Source organism: Cricetulus griseus, assembly GCF_003668045.3.
Source record: "Cricetulus griseus strain 17A/GY chromosome 1 unlocalized genomic scaffold, alternate assembly CriGri-PICRH-1.0 chr1_0, whole genome shotgun sequence".
Classification (NCBI taxonomy): domain Eukaryota; kingdom Metazoa; phylum Chordata; class Mammalia; order Rodentia; family Cricetidae; genus Cricetulus; species Cricetulus griseus.
The window spans coordinates 257,838,196-257,864,801 of NW_023276806.1; the positions used below are offsets into that span (position 1 = coordinate 257,838,196).

The 26,606-nt window shown below is 52.4% G+C and overlaps 1 protein-coding gene across 2 annotated transcripts; it reads left to right on the top strand.

Annotated features, from left to right (window-relative positions):
* Nucleotides 1-6,646: 6,646 nt before the first annotated feature.
* On the top strand, nucleotides 6,647-25,842 carry Fgd2 (FYVE, RhoGEF and PH domain containing 2). Of its 2 annotated transcripts, XM_035451694.1 has the most exons (17): nucleotides 6,647-6,661; nucleotides 9,903-9,952; nucleotides 12,939-13,170; nucleotides 13,912-13,992; nucleotides 14,475-14,623; nucleotides 15,694-15,850; nucleotides 16,021-16,159; nucleotides 16,639-16,697; nucleotides 16,900-17,046; nucleotides 17,533-17,625; nucleotides 19,730-19,809; nucleotides 19,900-19,930; nucleotides 20,284-20,376; nucleotides 21,079-21,210; nucleotides 23,513-23,659; nucleotides 25,117-25,263; nucleotides 25,578-25,842. In XM_035451694.1, the coding sequence occupies exons 1-17, from the start codon at nucleotides 6,647-6,649 to the stop codon at nucleotides 25,791-25,793; spliced, it is 1,968 nt and encodes a 655-aa protein (XP_035307585.1). In that variant the 3' UTR covers nucleotides 25,794-25,842. The 2 variants fall into 2 exon arrangements, with proteins under 2 accessions (XP_035307585.1, XP_027250234.1); XM_027394433.2 differs by lacking the exon at nucleotides 6,647-6,661 and having other exon boundaries at nucleotides 9,762-9,952.
* The last annotated feature ends 764 nt before the right edge of the window (nucleotides 25,843-26,606 follow it).

Consider the following 26,606-nt stretch of genomic DNA (forward strand, 5'->3'; position numbering starts at 1 on the left):
ATGAATTCAAAGGGTTACAAGGGCCGCAGAGTTCAAGGCCTTTAAAGAGGCCTTCTCCGGAGGCAGAGGCAGAGACAGTCACCTCTGAGGTTAGATATTAACCAGTCTGAAGGGCTGCAGATGTAGCAGAGACGGTGGAGTTGCAAAGGACTGGGGTACAGGCAGGCAAGCGGATGGATGGATGGATGGATGGATGGATGGATGGATGGCAATTCAACAGGGGACCTAGGCCAGCTGAAGCCCCTGGGGCTGCCAATTCTCTGTCTATCCTTGACATACACACTGAGTGGTTAAACGATAGGTCTGCCACCCGCTGTTAGGCACCCTCTTGATGAGGTCCCAGTGAGGGTGCTGCCTCCTTCCCTGGACGGTGAGCTAAGTTCCGAGGTCTGCTTTATGTTATGTGATTGAGTGTTTTGTGTACATTTACATTTATGTGTGCCACACATGTGTCTGGTGTCCAAAGAGGTCAGATGGTCAGATGCAAGCTGAGAACTGAACCCAGGTCCCCTGTAAGAGTGACCAGAGAGCTTAATGGCAGAGCCATCTCTCCAGTCACTAATATGGTTTTAGTGTGCCTATGTGCCTGTAGGTTCCCATTCTGCTTTGATAAATTTCCAGGTGGTGATGCTCTACACTTAGGAATAAGCGATACATCTTTGCCATTGAGTAGTGCTGCCCAGGCAGTGGCTGAAAGGTCTTGGAGAGAGCTGTAGTTCAAGTGTGCAGTTGAGAAAGGTTACTGGGGAATCCGGAATTTGTAGAAATGTTGCCACCTTTAATCCCAGCAGAGATTAGGAGGCAGATGAAGGTGAATCTCTGTTCAAGGCCAGAGCCTGGTCTATAAAGTGAGTTCCAGGACACCCAGGGTTGTTAAACAGAGAAACTCTGTCTCAAAAAAGAAACAAGCAAACAAGCAAAAATCCCTGAGTCTTGAGCTCCTTTTTGGGAGAACAAAGAAGAAAGTCTGGCATGGACTCCTAACAACCTCAGGCCATTGCAGTAGAAAACTGCCCCTGGGAGAAGAACCTGGCTTCTCCACACAGGAAGTCAGTCCTTACAACTTCTGAGGCCTGTGTTATTCCCTGTGTGGTTTCAGCTGACATCATCATTTAGACTGTGTGCCACTGAGAACTAGTAACAGATACGGTCTTAATCCTCTTTACTTTTTCCTTTTCCGTTCTTTCTTTTTTAAATTGTGGTTTTTAGCAGTGTTGGAGACAATGAAACCCAGGGCCCCACAAATCTTTTTGTTTTGTTTTGTTTTTGTTTGTTTGTTTTTTGAGACAGGGTTTCTCTGTATTGCTTTGTAGCCTGTCCTGGAGATTGCTCTGTAGACCAGGCTGGCTTTCGAACTCACAGAGATCTGCCTGTCTCTGCCTCCCGAGTGCTGGGATTAAAGGCATGAGCCACCAGACATCTTAAGCAATCAGTCTACCCCTGAAACATACCCCAAGCTGGGGTGAGGCTTAATTCCATTCATGCACTCCCACAAATCCCCCAGTGGAAGGCACAAGTCAAGGCATCCTAGGGTACCTGTGCTCACTCTGGGTGTTCAGTCTTGGGACACCAAGAACCACCACTACTTGACTATGACATTGTCCGACACTCACATTCTTGACCCTAATTATTAGGATCACCAAAGAATAAAACAAATTCAAGGATTAAGTGATTCAAGTGTAGGGCACACACTTGAATAGCATGTTGAAATCTCAGGTTCAATATGACAAATCAATTTAAAAAAATTTAAAACCCTCTCTCATAAAAAAAATCTTAAGACAATACTTTTATTTATATTTGTGTGTGTGCCAAGCTTGTTCAGGTCCCTAAAGAGGCCAGGAGTCCATTTGTAAAAAGTTCAGGCCAGGAGATGTAGAGGTGGCATGTGCATAAGTCACACACACACACACACACACACACACACACACACACACACACACACACGCGCAAGATAAATAAGTACAATGTAACCACAAAAACTCAGCCCAGTCAGGTGCTGCGTACACACCTATAATCTAAGCGCTTGGGAACCTGAGGCAGGGAGAGCCTGAGCTCAAGGCCAGCTTTGGATACTTAGTAAAATCCCCCATCTATGGTGGTTTGAGTGAGATTGGCCCCCACAGGCTCAAATATTTCCATGCTTAGTCCCTAGTTGAACTGTTCAGAAAAGATTAGGAGGTGTGGCCTTGTTGGAGGAAGTGTGGCCTTGTCTGAGGAGGTATGTCATTGGGGATGGACCTAGGGCCAGGCCCAGACACTCACTCTCTCTGTCTCTGTCTCTGTCTCTCTCTCTCTCTCTGCCTGCTGTCTGGGGATCAGGATATAGGATATAAAGCTTTCAGTTACTTCTCCAGCAGCGTGGCTCCCTGGTGCCAACACACTCCCACTATGATGGTGATGGACTAACACGTGGAAACTACAAACAAGGCCCCAATTAAATGCTTTCCTTTATAAGAGTTGCCTTGGTCATGGGAGTCTCTTCACAGCAATAGAACACTGTGGTGATTTGAAAGAAAATGGAACTCAAAGGGAGTGGCACAATTAGGAGGTGTGGCCTCATTGAAGTGGGTGTGGCCTTGTTGGAGGAAGTGTGTCACTTTGGGGTGGGCTTTGAGGTCTCAAACCAGGCCCATTGGCTCACAGATTCTTCCTGCTGCCTGCAGATCAGGATGTAGAACTCACAATTCCTTCTCCAGTACCATGTCTGCCTGCTCACTGCCATGCGTCTCACCATGAAGATAATGGATAAACCTCTGAAACTATAACCTACCCCCAATTAAATGTTTTCCTTTATAAAAGTTGCCGTGGTCATTGTGTCTCTTTATGCAATAAAACTCTAAGACAAATACTAATTCAAAAGACACCATCTCAAAAGTAAATAAATAAATTCCCAGGCATGGTGGCAGACCCAGCACTAAGAAGTTGAAGGCAATAGGAAAAGGAATCTAAGGGTAGCCTCGGTTTCATAGAATATTCCAGGCTAGACAAAGTTATGCAAACCCTTCTTTATAAAAAAAAATGATGGGGAAGAAATGACTCTGTGGTTAACAGTACTTGCTGCTCATACAGAGGACCCAAGCTTAATTCCAGCACCCACATGTGGCTCGCAATCATCTGTAACTCCAATTCTAGTGGACCTGATGACTTCTTCTGACCTCTCAGGGCATTGGCAACACACATGCAGACAAAACACTCACGGACATAAAATAAAAAAATCTTTTTTAAAAATGGAATTTTAAAAAACAAAAAATACGGCCGGGCGTTGGTGGCGCACACCTTTAATCCCAGCACTTGGGAGACAGAGGCAGGTGGATCTCTGTGAGTTCGAGGCCAGCCTGGTCTCCAGAGCGAGTGCCAGGACAGCCTCCAAAGCTACACAGAGAAACCCTGTCTCGAAAAACAAAAACAAAAAACAAAAACAACAAAACCCAAAAAATAAAAATGAATTGTATTCAGTTATGAAAAGTGATAAAATTATGTCATTTGGAGGAAAAAATGATGCAACCAAAGATTATTGTATTAAGTGAATTAAGTCAGACTCAGAAAGACAAATATGTCATCTTTTCTTTCATGTGTAGATTCTAGGTTTTGTACAGATACATAATCATGTCTATATAGCATACAAATAGTAGCAAATCTGCCTAGGAAAATGAAGGGAACTAGTGGAAGGGAGAGTAAAAAGGGAAGGGGGTGGGTACAGGAGTGAACAGAGTAAAAAAAAAGAAACTATTAATTTGTATAAAGATGAAGCCTATATATATTGTACTACCTACAATATATATAAGCCAATAACCACTTTTTAAAAGGAGCTTTCGGTCAGGCATAGTGGTAAATGCTTTAACCTCAGCACTTCAGTAGAAGCAGGGTTCAAGGTCAACCTGGTCTGCATAGAATGTTCTAGCCAGCCAAGAGACATAGTGAGACTGTTTCAAAACAAAAAGAAAAACGTTATGTGGGTGGCTCCTGTCTGCAATCCCAGCTCTCAGGAGACTGAGGCAAGGGAAGGGAGATCCATATGAGCTCAAGATCAACTTGGGTTACATAGTGAGTTTGAGGCCAACCTTGGCTGCAGAGTGAGGTTCTGTCTAAACAACCAGGGCTGGAGATGTAGCTCGGTATGCAGAGCTGTGGTGTGACACACCTGTAATCCCAGCACTTGTCAGTTGGAGGACGCAGGAAATTAGAGGCTCAAAGTCATCTTTGGGTACATAGTGAGTTTCAGACCCTGTCTTACAGAATGAATCAAGGAAGAATAAATAGCCAAGCTCAGACTTCCACTCAGTTACTGAGCCCTTTGTGATTCCTCTCCAGGAGTCAGCCTCATCTCCGGCTGGGGACATCTGGATAGTATATTCGGATCTGGTAACTGGCCTGCGGGTAGCCGGCAATCTGGGACAGGGTGCTCTCCTCGGTTTCTCAGTGAAAAGGTCACCTTTGTATTTCTATGACTGGACATCCCATGCCTAGTTTGGAGGTAGGAAGTAGAAAAAGAGATCCCTGGACCCATTCTGTCCCCTTCTGGGAGAGATCTGTGCTGGGCGGCAGGCTCTGTGCTGGCCTCTGGGGACAGGGGAAATGAGTTCTGTCCACCCTCTCAGGGTTTTGTGAGAACTAAAACCACAGGTGAGTGTCCTTTGTCAGTTTGCCAAGTCCCTCGTGACGATGGGCCCTGGGTGTCCTGCAGACTAGGCAAGCCCCACATCCCTGAGCTCCACTCACCTCTAGAAATGAACTTTTGGTGTCTCTTGTGGGCTTGCTCATGTAACAGCTCTCCCTGAGGGCCACCATAACATTGGAAGGATGATGTTATGACTGGGCTGTGGGAGGACTCCCTGCTTACCATCCCAGGTCAATGGGAGGCCAGCCTGGGCGGGTGTGGGTGCGGGTGCGGGGTGGGGGAGGGGGCAGCTGGGAGAGAGAGCAACAGTGGGCAGGGTGTCTAGAAGGGCGGGAACAAGCAATCCTTTCCTCACTTGGAAGCCTGGCCACTCTCTCCAAGCCATTTGGGTTTCTTTTTGAGCTGTTAAGGCTAAAGCAGTCAGGGCCTTGAAATATAGAGAAGCCCAAGCCAGGCTGGGAGGGCCCAAGTGGCTCAGGACCTTTTCAGGCATTGCATGGCCACTCCCCTGGGATGGTTTCTGGCACTGCCTTCCCCAGGCTCCTTTCCTCTCCTGCTTCCCTGTCTCTGCCAACTCCATACTGTCTGTCAGGCTGACCCGCCCATTGCTTGATCCCCAGGCCCAGGCTGCCCCTCCTGTCCCCCAAACAGCCCTGACGCCACCTCACATGACCTTGAGCCCTTCCTGAGGGCCTGGCACCAGCCTTGCCAGGTTCCAGCCAACTCTCAGCTTTGAAACTGGATAGTGGCACAGGGAAGAATAAAAGGCTGTTTGCGTGAGCTGCAGGTGTCATGTCAGGCTGCCCACGTACTTGCGGTCACTCTGGCTTCGTGTCATTCCAGGGACTGGAGGGGACCCTCCACCAAGCCACAGCCCTAGCTCAAGGGTTCTGTCCCTCATTGTCCTCACAGGGCTAACCAATGATGACATTGCTCAGATTAACAGTACCACACAGGAACACTCAGGCCTCTCAGCAGCCACAACAGGCAAGTTCCTAGGAAAGGGGACATCAGGAAGTTAGGGAAACCTTTGTGCCTGCTGAGGGAACAGCCAGTTACAAGCCCTTCCACAGGAAAGCCTGAGAAAACTGTGGAGTTCCTGGCAGAGAGACAAATAAAAAAAAATCCTGCCGTGCTGGGGGAGGAGCAGGCAGGGTGAGCTTCAGACCTCCTGGGTAAGCAGGTCTCCCCTCCCCCCTTCCTCCCTGTATGGCCAGGGCCTGGTTACCTAGGCACCCACCTGCCCACTAGCAATGGCGATGAGTGGCCTCTGCCTGCATGTGACCAACCAGGCAGCACCCCCAGGGCCTCCCAAAGAGGAAGAAGTGAGGCCTCAGGGGGAATGAAGCCACGTAGCTGCTGGTATCAGCTGCCTCATTGGCTGGTCTGTCATTTCACAGGTGCTGGCTGAGCCTGGCTGTGTTGAGGGCAGGGTTAGGACTGAGGAGGGGCCTAGGCCTTGGTCTGTTCAGGCAGGTGCCTTCTCTGGAGGCTCAAGGCCCTGACAGCTGAGTAACAAGACAGTCTTTCTGGACTGAGGAGTGAAGTCAGTTCAGTGCATCCCACAAGCTTCTCAGGGGAAGCCTGGCAGGGCTGAAAGCATCAGTGACCAAGAGGCAGAGGGTGAACCCCAACACTAAAGAGGGGTCTCCCCAAGACCAGGAGTAGCCAGAGAAAGTGCTCTCAAAGGATGAAGTGACCCAGACTCTGCTGAACCTGTAACAAAAATGCTGTCACATCCCAAGACATGGCATTGCCTACGGAGGGACCTGTGAGGCAGGAGTCGGTGTCTTCACCAACCACACAAAAGGAAGAGAATGAGCCCAGGAGAAAGGCGGGTTGTCGACTTGGAGTGGATTTGTGCCTGACCATTTTCTATTTTGTTTTTGTTTTTGGACATAGGGCCTCATGTAGCACAGGCTGGCCACAAACTCATCGTTTAACCAAGAATGGCCCTGAATCCCTGATCCTTCCCCCTGCCCCCTCAAGTACTAGGATTGCAGGGATATATGTGACCCATTGGGTTTAATGAAGGTGGCTTGTGTGAGCATGAGTAGGGGCTTATTCACTGGAGGGTGGGCAGCTATATCACTGAGGAAAATGACGCTGTCTCCCTTAGTGACCATCAGCTGCCTGTACCTCAGTGAGGGAAAGGGCCTTTTAAAAAGTGTGTGTGTGTGTGTGTGTGTGTGTGTGTGTGTGTGTGTGTGTGTGTGTTTCTCTCCTTCCAATATGTGGGTTCCAGGTTTGAACTCAGTTTGTCAGGACTGGCAGCAGCAACATCCTAACACTCTCTCCCCACTTTTTTTGTTTTTCAAGACAGGGTTTCTCTGTGGCTTTGGAGGCTGTCCTGGAGCTAGCTCTTATAGACCAGGCTGGTCTCGAACTCACAGAGATCTGCCTGCCTCTGCCTCCCGAGTGCTGGGGTTAAAGGCATGCGCCACCACATCTGGCTACTATTGAGGGGCGGCAATATTGTTTTATGGGTATGTACACATGTATAAATATACATGTCAATAAGAATATTACTATAGTAAATGTGTAGATATGTGTACATTTACATGGGTGTGTGTTGATATTTATGAGTTCCCTCAGCTTTTAGAAACATACAGAAATAATCATGGGGGAAAAACCGTGAGAACCGCACTCAGGCTGAGACTGGTGGGGGCTGAAGTTGGGTGTGGGCTGAGGGCTCATGGGAGTGAATTGTTCATTCTGTCTGCTTCTCTGTATGTTCTAAGTTTTTTGAGACAAAAAAATACAAGCAGGGATGAGGGTGACTGACGCTCAGTTGGTAGAGTTTATCAGCACTGCATAAAGCCAGCCTAGTGAGGGTTGAAGAGATGGCTCAGTGGTTAAGAGCACTTTGGATGCTGTAAAGTGGTGGTGTACACCTTTAATCCCAGTGCTCAGGAGGCAGAGGGATTAGAGTTCAAGGCCAGCCTGGTCTACAGAGTAAGTTCCAAGACAGTCAGGCTACACAGAGAAACCCTATCTCCACAAACAAAAACAAACAAACAAAAAAATAGCCCTGATGAGTGACCTAGGTCTGGGATTGGTGAGATTTAGGCTTCAGGACTGGGCAGACCTCTGGTGGAAAACTCGGCTGAGAGAAGCTTGAGTGCATGGCTGCTGGGCTAGAGGCCCCAGGCCATAGCTGTAACAGCACAAACTGTGCCAGGTGCTTTGGGCTCTGGATGAATCACGCTTGATCCTAGGACAAAGCCTGGCTTCAGTGGAGGGTCCTGGCTCAAAACCCATGGGAGAGTGATGAATGGATGGCCTTCCAACTTCAATGAGATGAGCAGAGGCACTGGCCATGTGTTCCAGAAGCACTAAGTGTCCAAGGGGCTCAGTGGCCGGCAAAGCAGGCTTCCCCAGGGACCAAGGACAGGGCAGCATGAAGGTTGTCCTCCAAGTTCCACAGACCTTTGCTGGCATTGTAGGACCCCCCCACCTGTGCTTCGGAAATGGCCATTCTCTCCTATTCCTCCTGGGTGACTAGAGGCAGGTATCACGACCTCCCTGAGCCTCAGTTTCCTGTAGAACTGCACAAAGCCGCAGCTACAGGAAGAAATATGAAGAGACCTGTTAGCTGGTAGATTGTTGGCACCATCATCTTCAGCTGCTCCCCCTGGGGCACCAGGGTGACATCAACACCATTTAGATGAAAGCACCCAGAGAGGTGTTGGGGACCATAGGGCCCCTCCCTGCAACTCTTCACAGTCTGTGATTTTGTTTTTGAGACAGTTTCTCTGTGTAGTCTTGGCTGTCCTGTAACTCTTTCTGTAGACCAAGCTGGCCTCCAACTCACAGAGATCCACTTGCTTCTGCTCCACTTGCTTCTGCCTCCTGAGTGCTTGGGTTAAAGGTGTGGACTACTACTGCCCAGCGTGTGTGTGTGTGTGTGTGTGTGTGTGTGTGTGTGTGTGTGTGTGTGTGTATGTGTGTGTTTTATTTTTTTAGGGGAGGAGGAGTCCAAGAGACACAACCTGTTGGATCTCAGAGACAACTGGAAAGAATCTGTTCTCTGGCTGGATAGATGGCTCAGTGTTTAAGAGTACTTGGTCACACAGAGGACACAGGTTTGGTAACCTGCACCCACAAGAAGGTTCAAAGCCATCTTTAACTCTAGTTCCAGGGGATCCAACACCTTTTCCCAATCTCTATGGGCACCAAGCCCTCGTGCACATACAGTCATGCAGGCGAAAACCTCATACACATAAAAGTAAAAATAAATAAAACGAAAGAGCCTGTTCTCTCCTTCCACCATGTGGAGCTCTGGGATTGGACTCAAGCTGCCAGGGTTGTCTGCTAATACTTTTATATATATATATATATATAATATATATATATATATATATATATATATTGTTTGTTTGTTTTGGTTTTTCAAGACAGGGTTTCTCTGTGTTGCTTTGGAGCCTATCCTGGCACTTGCTCTGTAGACCAGGCTGGCCTCGAACTCACAGAGATCTGCCTGCCTCTGCCTCTCAAGTACTGGGATTAAAGGCATGTGCCACCACCGCCCAGTGTCTGCAAGTACTCATACCCACTAAGCTATCTCAAAGCCCTCATCACCACTCCTTTTTTTTGAGACAGGGTCTCATGTAGCTGCGGCCGGCTTTAACTCATTATACAGTCAAGGATGACCTTGGATTACTCTCCTCCTGCACCCACCTCGCAAGTGACACGCCACCACACCCAATTTTGTTGTGCTTAGGTGGCATCCCAGGGCTCCCTGCATGCCAGGCAAGCTCTACCAACTGAGCCAAGTCCCCGGCCCTGTGATCCGTTTTTAACATGTAGCTGTTGCCTTCCAGCAGTGAACAGGGCCGGATGCAAGAAAAGAGGCTGAGAATGGTACCAAGTAAAAAAAAAAATCCCTGAGCCCCATGCAGAAGATGGTGTGTCAGGCCAAGCCACTCCATCAAGGCTCCAGCTCCAGAAACTTCCTGCGGTCCCTGTTGCCACTGCTGGTGGCTTCTCTAACAGGGCAGGGGCAGGGTGGACATCTCCAGAGGGTAAAGGTCAGAGGTCAGGAGGGCAGGGCCATACTCTGCCAACTCCTCCCACAGTAGGGAAAGCTGCATGTGGGACTACTTCCTCTTTTCTCACTCTGAAAACAGGAGCTGCCCTGCAGGGCAGCCAGAAGAGATGGACACAGATTCCAGGCTGTACTAGCCCTGCCTTACCCCCAGGCCAGGGATTGCACTGGCCAGTTGCCTCCCTCCCAGCTTCTGGGGTAGCTGAGGCTTGCGGGATGGAGGATACCAGTGAGGAGAAGCAGCAGGCCTCAGTGTGCAACCTGGTGGCTGTGTTCGAGAACAGCAGGTACAGGTGGTGGGGGAGGGGTCAAGCCCTTCTGTTTGCCTGGCTCTTTGGGTCCTGCCCTGGGGACCTCCGCCCAGGTTCCTCCAAGACAGGTGACTGGCAGTACAGGAGATGGCCCTTGGGGTCCTGAGCTGGAGAGGATGAACAAACAACGTGCATTGGGAGACCCCCAACACACACACACACACACACACACACACACACACTTCACACTTTCACACTCAAACCAGGTCACAGTTAAGCGGCTGCCATTGGAATGGGAGCAAGAGGACAGGACTCAGATGAAATGGGACTGTATGGGGCAAAGCAGAGCCATGCTCTCTGTCCACTGTCTTAAATTCCCACCCTGATGGCCTTAGGGTGTGTCTTGTTCTGTTCCCATCTGTAAGGAAGAAAGAGGAGGCCTGGGGTGGGGGCAGGGTGGCACCAGGTTCTTTATCTTTTTTTTCTTTCTTTCTTTCTTTTTTTTTTTCCTTGGTTTTTCGAGACAGGGTTTCTCTGTGTAGCTTTGGAGCCTATCCTGGCACTCGCTCTGGAGACCAGGCTGGCCTCGAACTCACAGAGATCCGCCTGCCTCTGCCTCCCGAGTGCTGGGATTAAAGGTGTGTGCCACCAATGCCTGGCCCCCGGTTCTTTACATTTCTGAGCTTTGGGGCTTGTGCTGAGGCTTGCATCTGAAGGGGAAGGACAAAGCCAGGTGCCCTGGAAGGGTGTGGGCGTGAGACATGAAGTCACTTTGCGGGCCTGTGGTATTGCCCTCTGGAAGCACACACCCAGATAGAGTTTGGCATTGTCAGGAGGCTTGCGGGGAAGCTTTAGAAAGTGGAACCTGAGAGCCTGGGGAGAAGGGGCACATGGAGGGAGAGGCTGAGCCCTGTATGTGCTGGGGAGTTCCAGAACCTGGGTGCACTTCAGTGGTTCTAGCTGAGGTACCCACGCCTCCAGTTACTAGACGCTGGGTGAGACTTCCCTGGAGGGCAGTTCCCAGAGAAGGACTCTGCCAGTAAGTAACACTCAGCCACCAGTGCTCCTAGCCCTAGGTGAGATCACAGTGCAGTGCCTAGGGCCTGGGGAGGCTGCCTGTGGAGGCTGCAGGGACGGACTTCTGCTTACGATAAAAAGTTCCATCTTTCCACGATACAAGACCACAGGCTTTAGATGTCCTGAAAAGGCCTCCGTGTTGTGTTGAGGGCCAGCTGGCCAAGGGAGGCCCCTGTCATGGAGTCAAGGCCCCACATTTGCCCAGCAGTTTCACTCCCGGAGCTCTGGCAGCCTGACCCTGCCTCTCCAGGGGCTTGGCCAAACTTATCCTATTCAGCACCTGGGACAGCTCTTTGCCGCTGCCTTTTTGGCCCACCACCCCAGATGTGGGACCACCACACCCATAGTGCCGGAGGGTGGGTAGGCTCATGTGGGTGCCAGGCCTTGGGGTACCGAACCATGCCAGGCTGCACCCTGCAGGTGGAGCAGCCCTAGACAGGAGGAGGTCACAAGAAGTGTGTCCAGGAATGTGGGAGTCAGCCTACGGAGTGGAACAAGGGGTACCATGCAGGCTCCTCTGTGGGGCCCTTGGCACCTAGCTGATCTGAAACTAAGGCCTGGGGAGGAAACAGCTACAGGCCCGAGTGCTCAGAAATGCAGAAGCTAAAACCAAATGTAGAAGAGAAAACCTGAGACTCAGCACACTCCCGCCCTCCTCACCTCACCATACCCCCGCCTTCCTGGCTGCAGGCCCTGAAGCCAAGGGACTCAGTTTTCTGTGTCTGGAATGGGCCCCAATATTCCTTCCACCTCTGTCAGTCCCTGTGACCTGGACACATCTTATTCTGGAGGTTTGGACCCTAGCCTGCCTGATTTGAACCCCATCTGTGCCACTTCCAAGTTCCCATCCTTCCTGCCTGTTTCCACAGCTGAAGCATGGGTGCAATGAAGCTCGTTCTCTTTGGATGTTGGCGCCTTTTTACCTGTCTGTCCTCTGTCTTTCTCACCGGGATGCCTACCTGGTACTGTCCCCCTGGTCTGTCTCCCTGCACATGCCTAGCAGGGACAGTGCTGCCAGCACAGGCTTCTCTGACCTGTAGGACAGCAAAACTGCCCCGTGAGGGCTGAACCTGTGGGGTCTGGGGGATGGGGCCCTGCTTCCCAGACTGTCTTTGTCCCCTGGTGATAGTGTAAGGGGCACAGGTTCCCCTGAAAAGTCCCAGGTTAGCATCTGCGCCCTCATTCTGTATTATTCAATGGCTCCTACTTTCCCTTGATGATCAGGAGAGGTTAGAGATAAAAACAGGGGTGAGGTCCAAAGGTGAGGGAGATCCTGAAGGAGACCCTAGAGAGCAGTGTGCCAAAGGGGGGGGGTTCTCTTCACAGGGTTGCATTTGAAACAGGGAAGTATATAGTTCCCCAAAGAATAAAATAGTCCACAGTGACTCATTCAGAGGACTGATGGAGTTCCCTTCCAGATGGGTGTTGGGGGTGCGGGGTTTGGCTCAGTTGGTAGAATGCTTGCCTAGCATGTACCAAACCCCAGGTTCTGTCCCCAGCACCATGTAAACCAGGCACAGTGCTCCATGCCTACAATCCCAGCACTAGGAAGGTGGAAGCAGGAGGACCAAAAGTCCAAAGGCACCTTCCAAAGCCAGCCTGTGACACCCAAGATCCTGGCTCAAAAAAGAGGGTGCCCAGAGGGCTGAGGAGAGATGTGGAAGTCTTAACAAGTTCCTACTCTGTGTCAGGCACTTGGGGGCCCATGAATACCAGTGACTCACACCAGTCACCCCTGAGAGGACCCTCAAACCTGGTTTGTGCTTTTTTTTTTCCCCCTTTGGTTTTTTGAGACAGGGTTTCTCTATGGCTTTGGAGCCTGTCCTGGCACTTGCAGACCAGGCTGGCCTTAAACTCACAAAGATCTGCCTGCCTCTGCCTCCCGAGTGCTGGGACTAAAGGTGTGCACCACCAACGCCCGGCCTACCTGGTTTGTTCTTAACAGGACCCTGGGAACAACGCCTGGACCCCATAGTGCTGATGAACAGCCTCAGAGTCCTGAACGCAAGCTGCCCCTGTCCCCAGGGCCTTGGGAAGCACCTCCTGTTGAGGAGGCCATGAAGCCTGAGTTCCGCCCAGTCAGCAGGACATATTTGAGCTCCCTCAAAAACAAGCTATCAAGTGGGGCTTGGAGAAAATCCTACCAGCCTGGGGCCAGCCCAGGGCCAGAGACACAGGTGAGGCATTGAGCTCAGGGCTGCTGCTCTGATGGGGATGGGTAGGAGGACCCCTCAGTCTCTCACCTCTCTTCCAATTTCTCCCTCCTCTCTCTTTTCCTCTTCCTCTTCAAGACAGGGTCTTGTTGGATGGCGTTGGCGCACGCCTTTAATCCCAGCACTCAGGAGGCAGAGGCAGACAGAGCTCAGTGAGTTCGAGGCCAGCCTGGTCTACAAAGTGAGTTCCAGGACAGCTGGGACTGTTACACAGAGAAACCCTGTCTGAAAAAAAACAGACGGGCTCTTAGAATGGACCCCAGACTGGCCTTGAACTCACATCCTCTCCATCCCCAGTGCTGGGTCACAGGTTTGCTCCCATAGGCCTAAGTCTCCCTTATGACCTAATATAACCTTGATGGCTCCCTACCCCTGAAGAGCTCAGCTGGGAAGCCAGGCCCCTTCTGCTCCATGCATCTTCCTCTCTGTGTAGCCTCCTAGAGAGCTCCCCAGCAAGCAGCCACAGTGGCTCCTTAGCTCCTGGCTTCCATGAAAGCCCAGGTGGAGGCTGCCTAACCTTAAGGCTCAGCCCAGGGACCGGGCACCTCTCTAGGCTATATTCCAAGAAGGCTGGTCCAGGGTCAGACCTGCTGTGCTGTGGAAAAGCGGGACATCAGAGGGTGTGCTCACTGGGCAGAGCCACAGTGTCTTCTGAGGAGTGACACACCAAGATGTCCATCCTTCTCCTCCCCCCACCCCCCATAGGAACCTGAGGAGAAAAGGGTCGTGTGGGAGCTTCTGGAGACAGAGCAGGCCTACGTGGCTCGCCTGCACCTGCTTGACCAGGCCAGTGGAGACTCTCCAACACTCTCCATATCAAGAATGCTGACACCAGCCCAGGGTTTGGCTTTGGCTCAACCCACTGACCTTGTTGGGTGGGGTTGGGGCAGCATCAGAACGGAGCCCCTTAGCACCACAGGCATTGCCTTTGTCCCTGCCAGCCTCATATAGGGCAGCCCTGCCCGGTTTCCTCATCGGTTGCCCTCACCGGACACTCCTACTTTCTTATGGAGCTTCAGCCAAGGGAAGCCCAAGGCCTCCAATGACACAGATGGAGCTGTTTCCCTTGTTCCCTTGACCAAGTCCTAGGGACTTCCTGGCTTGTCGTCCCTTCTGTAAAGTAGCTGGAATCCATCCTTCCCTGGCCATCTCTCCCAGGGGCGTGGCAAGGATGCAGACCTAACTCTGCTGGAGCTGTGCTGTCCCCTTGGGCCTTTGGAACTGGTGGGTGGTTCAGGGTATGACCCGGCGCTGGTCCCCGCTTGCAGGTGTTCTTCCAGGAGCTGCTGAAGGAGGCAGGGCGCAGCAAGGCCTTCCCTGAGGAGGTGGTGAGGCTCATCTTCTCCAACATCTCCTCCATCTATTGCTTCCATGCACAGTTCTTCCTCCCAGAGCTGCAGCGGCGTGTAGATGACTGGTGAGGTCACAGATCTCAGCACCCAGCTTGATTGGGGGGATCACGGGCCCAGGGTGAGGAGCCTGTGAGGCCCAGGTGCTTCAGTATAATTCTGGCCATGGCTGTGTCCTACAGAAGGGGCAATCCCAGGCCCTGTGACTTAAGAGGCCATGGATGTCATGCTACCGACTGGGTCGCTGGCCTTGATTTTGTCATCTTTAACAGGATGGTTTTCCAGCCAGCTATGTGATGTTCACATCATTGTTATACAAGAAGCCCAAGCCGTGATCCCAGCCCCCACACGTAGGCTCACAGCCATGAGTAGCTCCAGTTACAAGAAATCCAGTAGCCCTCTCTTTGGCCTCTGTGGGCACCAGGCATGCACACATGCACGTACATACTACATGCAGGCAAACACACAGGTACACACACAATAGGAAAATCAAAAGAGAGAAGATGAAGGAGGGAGGGCTGGTGAGACTGCTCAGTGTTGAGCAAGCCCACAGACCTGCATTTAATTGTTGGGACTCACAGGGAAAGAAGAGAGCCGATTCCCAAAGTTGTCCTCTAGCACCCACAAGTGTGCTGTGCCCCTACACACCACACATAATGATATTAAGTAAAATAAACTTTAAAAAGACAGAGTGTGGCCTGGAGGCCAGCCTGGTCCACACAATGAGGCCCTATTGCAAACAAAAAGAAACAAAAGCGGGGGGTGGGCATGGACCCCAGCCTGTAAGGTTAGCCAGCATCACTCCCGTCTTTTCAGAGTAGAAAACCAGGGTTCAGAGAAGATTGCTCGAGGCCCACAGCTAGAATATCTAGAGGGAAGACAGGCAGCCATCGGGGCAGCCCTCTCCTGTGGCCTGGAATGTCAGCTACACAATGCCCTCTACAGTTCCCCCCAGGCCTTGTTGGGCCTCACAGGGAGGCTAGCTGGGGTCCAGGCGCTCAGAGTCTAAAGAGGAGTCGGCCGGACCCTCGAGGTGTCACTGTCTCCTGCACCTGCCCCAAGGGTGCTGGAAATGCTGTTCGGGGCTGGGGAGCCTGGGGAGCCTGGCTAGGCTGAGAGCATCCCCTCCCCGACTCAGGACAGCCACACCCCGCATTGGGGATGTGATCCAGAAACTGGCCCCGTTCCTGAAGATGTACAGTGAGTATGTGAAGAACTTTGAACGGGCAGCAGAGCTGCTGGCCACCTGGATGGACAAGTCTCAGCCCTTCCAGGAGATCGTCACCCGCATCCAGGTGTGGGGCGCGGTGCAGGGGTGGGCGGAGCCTGCACGGCCACCTAGTGAGTGGGCCTGCCTCACTTTCCCCTAAGTGGTTTGGACATCCTCAGGTCAAGCTCTCCACTCAGGCCGGGCGCCCCACTCTCCCTTCCCTCATCCTCCTGCCCCTGTTCTCTGCTCCCCAAGCGCAGCGAGGCCTCGGGCAGCCTGACTCTGCAACATCACATGCTGGAGCCAGTGCAAAGAATCCCACGGTACGAACTGCTGCTCAAGGAGTACGTGCAGAAGCTGCCAGCCCAGGCCCCAGACCGTGCGGACGCACAGAGTGAGGACACCATGGGTCCCGGGAAGGTGGAGTGGGGAGGGGAGGCTGGCCACTACCATGTGGACGCACTAAAACGTTTCTAACGACCTTCTATCATTGCATCAATCACTGGCACTTCAAGCATGTTATCCATACCACAGCCACAGTTGACAGAGTAAGGCCCAGAGAGGTTAAGTGACTTGCCAGGGACACACAGCCCACAAAAGAAGCCAAGCTAGAATTTGAATCTGCATCTGTAAGGTGTGGCTCTGCCCTGGGAGTAGAGATTATCGCTGAAGCCATACACCTAATCACACAGCTTCACAGTGGCCTCAGTGACATTAGCCCAGTTAGCTCCGTCTTTCTAGACAAACTACGTTGGGCTGCATGGGTAGGGCTGTGCCTGATGGTGGTTGTGGCAGTTCCCCTGGGCCATATTGTGGAGCCCCAGCCCCAAGCTGCAGGTCTCTAGAAATAACTGGGGCTTTGTCCCTTGCTAGGAGCTCTAGACATGATCTTCTCAGCGGCACAGCACTCCAATGCAGCCATTGCAGAGATGGTGAGCAGCCTGTCCTCAGGGTGGGCGTGGGGCATCCCCAGACACACTCTGTCTCCTGGTCCTTGTATCCACTGACCTTGCCCAGGGTACCTGTCCCACGCTGCCTCCTTGCCTCCGGCTCCCTAGTCCCATCCCCACCAGGCACATTCCCAAGAAGCTGGGACCCTGCCCAGCGTAGGCTGAAGGTGTGCCCCATCTCCAGGAGCGGCTGCAGGGCCTGTGGGAGGTATACCAGCGCCTGGGCCTGGAGGATGACATTGTGGACCCCTCCAACACCCTGCTCCGAGAGGGCCCTGTCCTCAAGATCTCTTTCCGCCGCAGTGACCCAATGGAGCGCTACCTGTTTTTGGTAGGGGCTGCTGGGCTTAGATGTCAGGTGTGCCCTGGGAACTGGAAATCAGAGTCTGAGCCCTGGCTGGCTTCAAAACCTGTGCCACTCCTATGTGCTCTAAAGACAGTACAGAAGGAGGGAATTAGGTTAGCCACCGGGAAGACCTGCTGGGCTGACTGACCTGGAAAACCAGGGTCTCTGGACAGCCTGCAGTGTTGCTACCTGGAGATTTACCACACACACACACACACACACACACACACACACACACACACACACATACCTGTCAGCTCTCAGGCTCCTCATGCTGCTCTGGTTCCCCAGTGCTCAGGGTAGAGGGGCCTATTGGTGCAATTGGGGGCTAGATAGTCACATCCTTACCCCTTCCCGGATCACCTGTGATGACCTGTGAGCCAGCCTAGAATGTGGCCAGAAGGGGAGGAATTACAGCTAGATCACTCGAGAGCCCCTGAGCTGCTGCCCATACTGCCCGTGTCTTCCCAGTTCAACAACATGCTGCTGTACTGTGTGCCCCGAGTCCTCCAAGTGGGCGCCCAGTTCCAGGTGCGGACCCGCATAGACGTGGCTGGCATGAAGGTGAGCTGAAGAGGGCCCAGGGTGGGTGACAGTGGTGGGCAGAGCAGGTCCTTGATAGGAAGCATGGGTGGAGCTCTGCTGTCCCGCCCTTGTGAGGGCAGCTTGGCTTATTCTGGGGCAGTGCACAGTCCTGGCAATGTCACAGTGCTTTCCTGGCTAAGGAGTGCTGAGGAGGAGGAGGAAGAAAAGGAGACAAAAGCTAAACAGACCAGAGGAGATTCACAGCCCATCATGGTGGGAAGCTGAGACAGGAGGATTGCTGCAAATTCAAGGACATGCTGGATGGCACTGTGAGTCTCAGGCCAGCCTGGGGTACACAGAGAGACCACCTCAAAAAACAAACGGAGTTCATAATGTAGCTCAGTTGGTAGGGAGCTTGCATAACATTCCCAAAACCCTGGATTGGATCGCCAGCGCCCAGTAGCCCAGATGTGCTGACACACACCTGTAATCTCAGCACTTGGCAGGTGATGATCGGAGGGTCAGGAGTTCCAAGCTACCTACCCTTGGCTACATAGAGAAAAAGGTGGCCGACAGTCTGCTTGCTCTTTGCTGCCACCATCTGGCAAGCCTGTCTCACTTGCCAGCGGCCTCACAGCACCCTCTGCTGGACATTGCTGGGCATGGCGAGTGAAGAGCAGTCTACAAATGGAAACCTTTTCCGAGTCAGGTTTGAAGGAATCTGGCTTGAACCACCCTGGTCATTCTACTGGCCTGTGACCTTGTGCCAGGACCACACAGTTCTCACAGTGTGGTTGCATCCATGGTCTGAGCTGGTCCTGCAAAAAGGGAGAGAGGTTCCAGAGACATGGCATTCAGGAACCTCGTATTCAACCGAGCAGGTTGTACACTGCACAAGGACACGCCATCACAGAGGTGCCACCTGTAGCCAACGGGTGACATGTCATAGCTTGCTTGCATATCTATAGTGAGAGCTGACTGGCAGGTGGCAGTCAAGTGTCCCATTCTAACAAGATCTGGAGATGAGCCAGTTGGCCAGCAGATGCCAGGAAAGCCTTCTGAATCAGGGAGTACTTTGGTGACAGGCACAAAGAACTGTGTGGGATGGAAGGGCCCTGAATAGATCCAGACCTAGAGAGGGTGGTAGGATGGTCCAGCAGGACCCCCAAAACCGGCAGCTCTAAAGCAGATCCCAGGGCATCTGGACTCAGGCCAGGAATTCTCCGGAGTTCGCCTTTCTTCTCAAAGTTCTCTTCCTTCCTGTCCTGAACCCCAAGCTTTGGGACTCCACCTTCTTTTCTTGATCCCTCTTCTGATGGGTTACAAAGACTGCCCAGGCCCCCTGTGCTGCTCCCTCAGTGGGGCTCTCCTTCTCTCTCCAGTGTATCCGTCCTTTGCATCAGGCCCAAAGCCTGAGCTGCAGAGCAGTGGCTCTGCCACATTTCACCCAGGCTCTGCCACTCATTCCTCATACACAGTGATTGCGGGCAGCCGCCACCATTCCCGGGCCTTCCCCCAGGCAGGAGACAGGGTCCAGACCACACCTAGCCCTTCCCAAAGGAGAGACTGTATGGAGAAGTATGACCACTGCAGGGCTGAGAAAGGGAATCCCCAGGAGAAGGCTCCAGGGTTTGAGGTCTGTCTTAGGTTCCTTGGGCCCATCTCTGTGCATGTGGCCTGGGGCAGATCTGGGTTGGCTGGACTTTGGGGCTAGAGTGAATGTGGATAATCATCCAACCTCACTCCGACAGCAGAAACCCAATGTTAGGTGCCTCATTTTGCCCCTTAAGTGCTGTGTGACCTCAGGCAGGTCTCACGCCCTTTCTGAGCTTCCAGATCCAGTGCATGTAAATAGGATGAGATCCACTTCCCAAGGTTCCTCTGAGTACAACCGTGCTTTTTACTATGGGAATATTTAAGCCATGAAAACAATCCAGTTAGCGCTCATAGACTCATTATGAGGTCCATTTTTTATTTCTGGCGACTCTTTGGAACTGTCCCTCCCTCTACTTCACACCAGGTCAGCTTCGGTGCTACCGACAGAATTCTGAAGCCTTCAGTCATGTTTGCCCAGAGCCAGGTGCAGGTTAGGGCTGCTCCTGCCTGCAATGCAGGGCTGTGATGCTCCTTCCTCCACTGGCAGGTCCGGGAGCTGACTGACGCTGAATTCCCACACTCCTTCCTGGTGTCTGGAAAACAGCGTACACTGGAGCTGCAGGCCCGGTAGGCACTGACAGGCTGGGGTTACAGAGCCGAGTAGACGGGGCCGGTGGGTACTGTCCTCTGCATTGCCTTCTCTTTCTTTCGGAGCAGGTCCAGAGAGGAAATGATCTCCTGGGTGCAGGTATGGACACTCCAGGCTTCCAGGGCAGTCCAAGCCTAGTCTACTTGGGAAGAAGGAAAGGGGGGGGGTGCATGTGTGCTCCCACGAGTGGGTGTGCCCACCTGCCCCCTCTTCCTGTGGAGTTTGAAGTCAGCCCCGAGTTCAGATCCTGCTGTGACCTACTGCCTTGCTGGGCAGTCTAGAGCAGCTCCTATAGCCTCTTTGAGACTTGGTTTTGTCGTATATAATCTGGAGCTAACTGCTTCCCCTTCATGTAGTTAGAGTCTACTACTGCAGGCCACGTTTAGCAAAATGTGTTGGCTATGGGTAAGACGCCTCAGGCGGCTCTCACCTCCTACCCCTCCTCCACTCAGGCTTGCCAGGCAGCTATTGACCAAGTTGAGAAGCGGAGTGAAACCTTCAAGGCTGCTGTCCAGGGACCTCAGGGGGACGCACAGGAGTCCAAGGTAATAGGACCTTCTGTACCCCATGGCCAGGTCTCAGGAACAAAGGGTGTCCCCTACCAGGACTGACGTGAGAAGGAAACCCTTCCACCAGGCATCACCCTCAGATGAGCCAGGGCCAGAGTTTCCTAGTTAGCAAAATCTGTCTTTGAACCAGGAGGATCAGAAGTTCAAAGTTGTCCTCTGATACTTAGTGAGTTCAAGGCCAACCTGGGCCACATGAGACCCTAACTCAAAAAGAACCTTCAGAAATAAAAATAAAAACCCCTGCCTTTAGCTAGGCATGGAAACAGGTCTTAAATTCTAGTTCTGTGAGCTTAAGGCAAAGCTGGTCTACACAGTGAGTTTCAGGCCAGCCTGAGCTACATAGTGAGACCCTGTTTCAAAAACAAACAGAGCAAAAATTTCTGCTGTTGGAGCCTTGAGTGGAGCTGTGTGAGCCCTGCATAGCCAAGGCCTAACCACTGAACCTGAGCCTATCAGAGAAGCGGGAAGAGTGGGAGGCAAATAAGGCTTTTGTTCCTCAGCTCTGAAGTCTGGCTCTCTGGGTGAGGATCCTGAGTTGTTTGACCTCTCTGGGCCTGTTCCCTCACCTCTACAGTAAGAGCATTAGTAGGTGAACTACCTCAGGTGGAAGCTGCAGGGCCTCTAAGAGGGACAAGATACCTTGAAGCGCCTGCCCAGCCAGCTGCTCTCCTTCCTCAGCCACAGGCGGAGGAACTGGGCATCCGAGCCCCTCAGTGGGTTCGAGACAAGATGGTGACCATGTGCATGCGCTGCCAGGAGCCCTTCAATGCCCTGACGCGTCGGCGCCACCACTGCCGAGCTTGTGGCTACGTGAGTACCCCTGCAGGGCCTGGGACAGGACCCAGGACCCGCCTTTGACCATGCCAATCCTGCCTCCAAAGTCAGGCTCCAACTGGGTCCCAGGCCTAGCCAGCTCTCCGGCCTCGGCTGACACACTAGGTGTGTCTGCCGCCCCGCCCTTGCAGTGCCCAGCTCTGATGAAGCAGTGTGCCGCTTTCCTGCTTCAGGAATGGGAGGTGGACCCACACAGGCGAATTGAAGTCCTGAAGCCTCCTTCAGCGGCCCTGATGTTCACCTGCCCTTTAGCCATCTTTTCTCAGGGCTCCAGCCCCAGAGCTGAGAGGGTCTCTATCCCCAGGCGGGCACCCACCCACCATCCACTACCTTGCCAGTCCCACCATCTGGCCGGCACCCCAACCTCATTCTCTCTCTCTCCTCCTCTCATGTGTTGCCAACTCCACCTTCTTGAGCAGGCCTCAGTTTCCCTACTTGTCCTAAAAAGTATAATCTTATTTGTGAGGTGGAAACAGGAGGATCAGGGGTTCATAGCCAGCTATAGAGAAAGACCCAGCCTTAAGTCTTTAAAAAAACCTAACAATCTGCCATCGAGATGTCTCAGAGAGTGATGGCATTTGCCGCCAAGCCTGACTTTGATCCCTGGAACTTATAGAGTAGACAGAAAGGACTGATTCGTGTGAAGTCATCCCAGCTTCCATACCCTGACTGTGATACAGGGTGCACATGCACGTGTGCACATACACACACACACACACACACATACTCATCATACTCACACACTCATGGTACTCACACACACTCATCATATACACACTCATCATACACACACACTCATCATACACACACACATGTTCATCTTGCTCACCCCACACACATACACTCATTCATGTTCACCCATGTTAAGTGTAAAAATAATAACAGTAACAATTTAACACAAAACTAAATGTCATGGTACATGTGTGTAATCTCAGCATGTGGAAGGTCGTCCTTGAACATGGCTACCTGAGACCTGGCCTCAGAAAAGCAAATTAGGTTGCTGAAGAAAGAGATAACTGTTGAATGGCTATATGAGACAAATTTCTCACTAAAGCAGGAGGGCGATGTCTGGGGACTTAAGAGCACTTGCAGCAGAGGACACCCTCTTCTGGCCTCCACAGGCACCCACATGCACGCGACACACACTCACACAGACTCCTATGTGCACACAAATAGAAATAAATGTTTAAATTTCCCAATAAAAGCCTACTATTCTCCCAGGGCAAGCGTCCTGGGTGTCTTCACCCTGACTCCAGGGTGTCTGGGGCCTGCGTGTGTCCTCTTTTGGGAGCCAATGAGTCACCTTTCGTTTCATGCTCAACTGCTAGTTTCTGTCTCCCCTTTCTGCCTCAGGCACCCTGTGAGGGTGGGGTACACAGTGACTCCCTGAGAGTGGCCACACCCAACATGCCCGGGGCACCCCAGTCTTCCTTGGAGTCACACTCACTGCACCGGGAGTTTCTCTTCACCCCTCCCCACTGGTCCTTACCTAGTGTCACTGAACACCCTCATGTGCCTTTACCGGTTAGCCGGGTTGGCCGGGTTGGCCGGGGTGGCTGGATTCCCTGGAGCTCTCCAGGCAGGTCTTCCTGCCCTCCATTCTATAGGACAGGACAGACTCCAGCAAGGTGAGACAGACTTAATGTTTTGTTTTGTTTTGTTTCATTTCTTTTCGATTTTTGGTTTTGAGATGCAGTCTCACAGAGTCCAAGCTGACCTTGAACGTTTTAACCCCTCTGTATTCCCCTACCCAGCTGTGGCTGCCACCGTACAACAGACAGAATGTGCAAGGAAACTTTTTCTTTTCTTGTAAATGTAATGTGGCCTTGAACATCTTAACCTTCTGCCTCCATCGCACAAATGCTGGTGTTGCAGGTGTGCGCCATGACACCTGCTTTATGTGGTACCGGGAAGGTAACCCGGGGCTTTGTGTGTGCTAGGCAATCACTCTACTGACTCAGCTACATCCCTAGCACTAAACTGTGGGACCATAAAGACACTGAGAGTGCCCGGGCTGCCAGTTAGCTGTGTGGCCTGACCAAGCCACTTTCTCCTCTGAGTCACCCTGCCCTTGTCATTGCGTCAGGGGTGCACCGAGTCCTGGCCTTGCCAGAACCAGTGAGGTTCTTGTCTTGCCACGTCCTCCAGGACCCAGCCCCTCAAAAGAGGCTCATAGTGGGAGTGTGGTTGGGAATGCAGTGGGCTGGGTCTTGAATCCTTGGCCGTCTGTCTGAACTCCTGTGGCCATGTTTTCTTACCCCTGGTGCCCCATCCTTAGGTGGTCTGTGGCAAGTGCTCTGACTACCGAGCAGAGCTGAAGTATGACAGCAACAGGCCCAACCGTGTCTGCCTGGCCTGCTACACGTTTCTCACTGGAAACGTGCTCCCTGACAGCAAGGAGGACAAGAGGAAAGGCATCTTGGAGGTGAGGGCTGGAGGCATCCATCGCACTTTCCCTTCCCTGAAGGCTCTGCCCTGGGTTCTGAGCAACAAGCAGCTGCCGTGTCTCTTCTTCCTCATCTTTCTGCCCACAGGCAGCCCATCGCCTCCAGTCCAGCCACACCAGGCCTGACAACAGCCACATGTGGCTCTGGACTGACTGTAGGTTCCAGCCCAATCCCTTCCACTCCTCCAGCCAATGATAGTGTGGCCCATCTGTTCCAGTTCACGTTCCTGGGGCCCAACCCTAGGTTCTGCAAAGCAAAGAGAGGAGTATGTCCCTCAGATCTTAATAGATGGAGATGCCAGGCTCCAGTGAGACAGACTGCAGGCATTGTTCTAACTGGAAGGGGGCTCGGAAAACTGATCCAGAGAGGTGACCTGCTTGACATCATACAGCTCTTTCTGGTCTCCTCTGTAATCTGTGTACCACCTTCAAGGCGTCCCAGGACCACTCCCCATCCCATGAGCACTTGCTCAGTACCCATGTACCCGTCCTGTTCATCTTTGAATCTCAAATGCAATGTTAAAACCCAGACACTAGCTAGCCGGGCGTTGGTTGCGCATGCCTTTAATCCCAGCACTCCGGAGGCAGAAGCAGGCGGATCTCTGTGAGTTTGAGACCAGCCTGGTCTACAAAAAACAAAAACAAAACCCAGACACTAGCTACCCTATCCCCCACCCCCACCCCCAAGGCCAGACTGACATCCCACAGTCCCTTGGGAAAGAGAAAAACTGACCAAGACTCCTTCCCACAAACAAGTTGGCTCCTTCTCATAGACTTCATCCCCTTTCTGCTTTCCATGTGTCCCCTCAGATCAGTCCCAACTGCACAAAAAGCCTGCTTCTGGAGTCTCATACCTGGCAGGCCCTGACTCAGGCCCTTGAGTAGCTTGGGGTGTCAGCCTGACTTTGAACCTGCCTCTGTAAATACACAGACCTCATCACTCCTGCAGTTCTGGCTGCTGTTGGCCAGCATGAAACAGGGCCACACAGTTGGGTGTCTCCGAGCTCCAGAGTCAAATGACCCGTTCGTTCCTTGTAAAGATTAATTAAGGGAGGCTGGGCATGGTGGCATGCACCTTTAATCCCAACACTCAGGAGGCAGAGGCCGGCAATCTCAGTGAGTTCATGGCCAGCCTGGTGTACAAAGCAAGTTCCAGAACAGCCAGAGCTGCTACACAGAGAAACTGTCTTGAGAAACAACAACGAAAGGTTAATTAAGGGTCATGACCGTCAGGAGTGGTGGCATGCCTACTACCTCAGAATCTGGGGGTGCAAAGAAGAGGACCAGGGGTTCAAGGCCATCTCCTGATACGTACTAAGTTTTAGGTTAGGCTGGGTTATGTGGGCTTCTGTCTCAAGAAGAAAAACTGACAGTGATTGTGAGTCCCCTGGCACCTTGTGGGCACCCTGTCATCTGGCTGACATCTCTGCTTTCAGAAAGAATCCTTGGCAGGGCCTGACCAGAGTCTGATGTGCAGCTTCCTGCAGCTCCTGGGAGACAAGTGGAGCAGAAGCGGTCCCCGGGGCTGGTGCGTGATCCCTCGGGATGACCCCCTCGTGCTGTACGTCTATGCAGCCCCCCAGGTATGCCATGCCGCCCTGAAAGGCCTCCTCGTTCTCAGTGGGTAGGGGAAAGCGCGGCTTGAGGAAGATGGGGAAGCTGAGGCCCTCTGGGGACGTGATATTCTCAAGTTATAGGCTATCAAGTTTCAGAGCAGGGCCCAGTAGCAGTTCTCAGCTATTCTGCCCTCAGGAAGGTCCAGGCTTCCCTCCTCTTCTTCCTCCCCCTTCCTCAGTCCCCCTCGATGGGGGAGGGGTTCTGGTGTGAGCAGGGGCGTGTGGCTGCCGGGAGCAGGGCTGAAGTGGGCACAGTAGTGCACGGCTTTCTTCTCCACCAGGACATAAAGGCTCACACCTCCATCCCCCTGCTGGGCTACCAGGTGATTGCAGGACCCCAGGGGGACCCCCGGGTTTTCCAGCTGCACCAGTCAGGCCAGATGTATACCTTCAAAGCAGAGTCTGAGGAGCTGCAGGGCCGTTGGGTGAGGGCTATCAAGCGTGCAGCCAATGGCTGGACACCCGAGGAACCCGACGAAGAAGACATGTCTGACTGATTGAACCACAGCTGGCTGTTCCTCAAGAACCTTGCCCATGCCAGGCATCGGTGGCACACGCCTTTAATCCCAGCACTCGGGAGGCAGAGGCAGGCGGATCTCTGTGAGTTCGAGGCCAGCCTGGTCTACAGAGTGAGTGCCAGGATAGGCTCCAAAGTTACACAGAGAAACCCTGTCTCGAAAAAAAAAAAAAAAAAAAAAACTTGCCCCTGACAGCCTTCCCGGGCTGACCCTGCAGCTGCTCTGTCACTCCACCCCAACCTGAGTTACTCTGACCACTCTGTCATCTATGCCCAGACGTTCATCCTGACTTTGCATCCAGTAGATAGGGGTCCTTTCCTTCAGGAAACTGCAACTAAGTGTCCCAGCTGGCTAGGGGCTGAGGGGTTGCTGAGCCATGAGGTCTTCATTGCTGAAACAGAGACCAGTGTGACCAGTGTTGTAGCTCAGGGGGTAGAGTGCCTGTGTAGGCCATGTGAAGCTCTGAGTTGAGTCCTGAGCATGACACAAACTGGCCATGGCGACTCATGCCTGTGATCCCAGCAATTGGGTAGGTAGAGGAAGGAGTATCAAAAGTTCGAGGTCACCCTTGGTTACATAATGAGTTAGAGTCTAGCCTGAACTACATGAGACCCTGAAAGTCCTGGCGCACACACGGGCACACACATACACAATACCAAAATAAGCTGGGTGGTGGTAAACTGGGCAGTGGTGGCACATTCTCAGAAAAACGAACCAACAGAAAAATCAAAATAAAATATGACAAGTCCCAGGTACCCAGGACTGTTGGTGCCCTAGTGAGGGTCTCAGCCC

Bases quoted from the DNA above. Each gene is read 5' to 3' on its own strand.
- Fgd2 (XM_027394433.2), top strand. From the start codon at position 9,882: ATGGAGGATACCAGTGAGGAGAAGCAGCAGGCCTCAGTGTGCAACCTG. The intron at 16,160-16,638 runs GTGAGGACACCA...GTCCCTTGCTAG, and splicing joins AGACCGTGCGGACGCACAGA to GAGCTCTAGACATGATCTTC. The intron at 19,931-20,283 runs GTATGGACACTC...TCCTCCACTCAG, and splicing joins AAATGATCTCCTGGGTGCAG to GCTTGCCAGGCAGCTATTGA.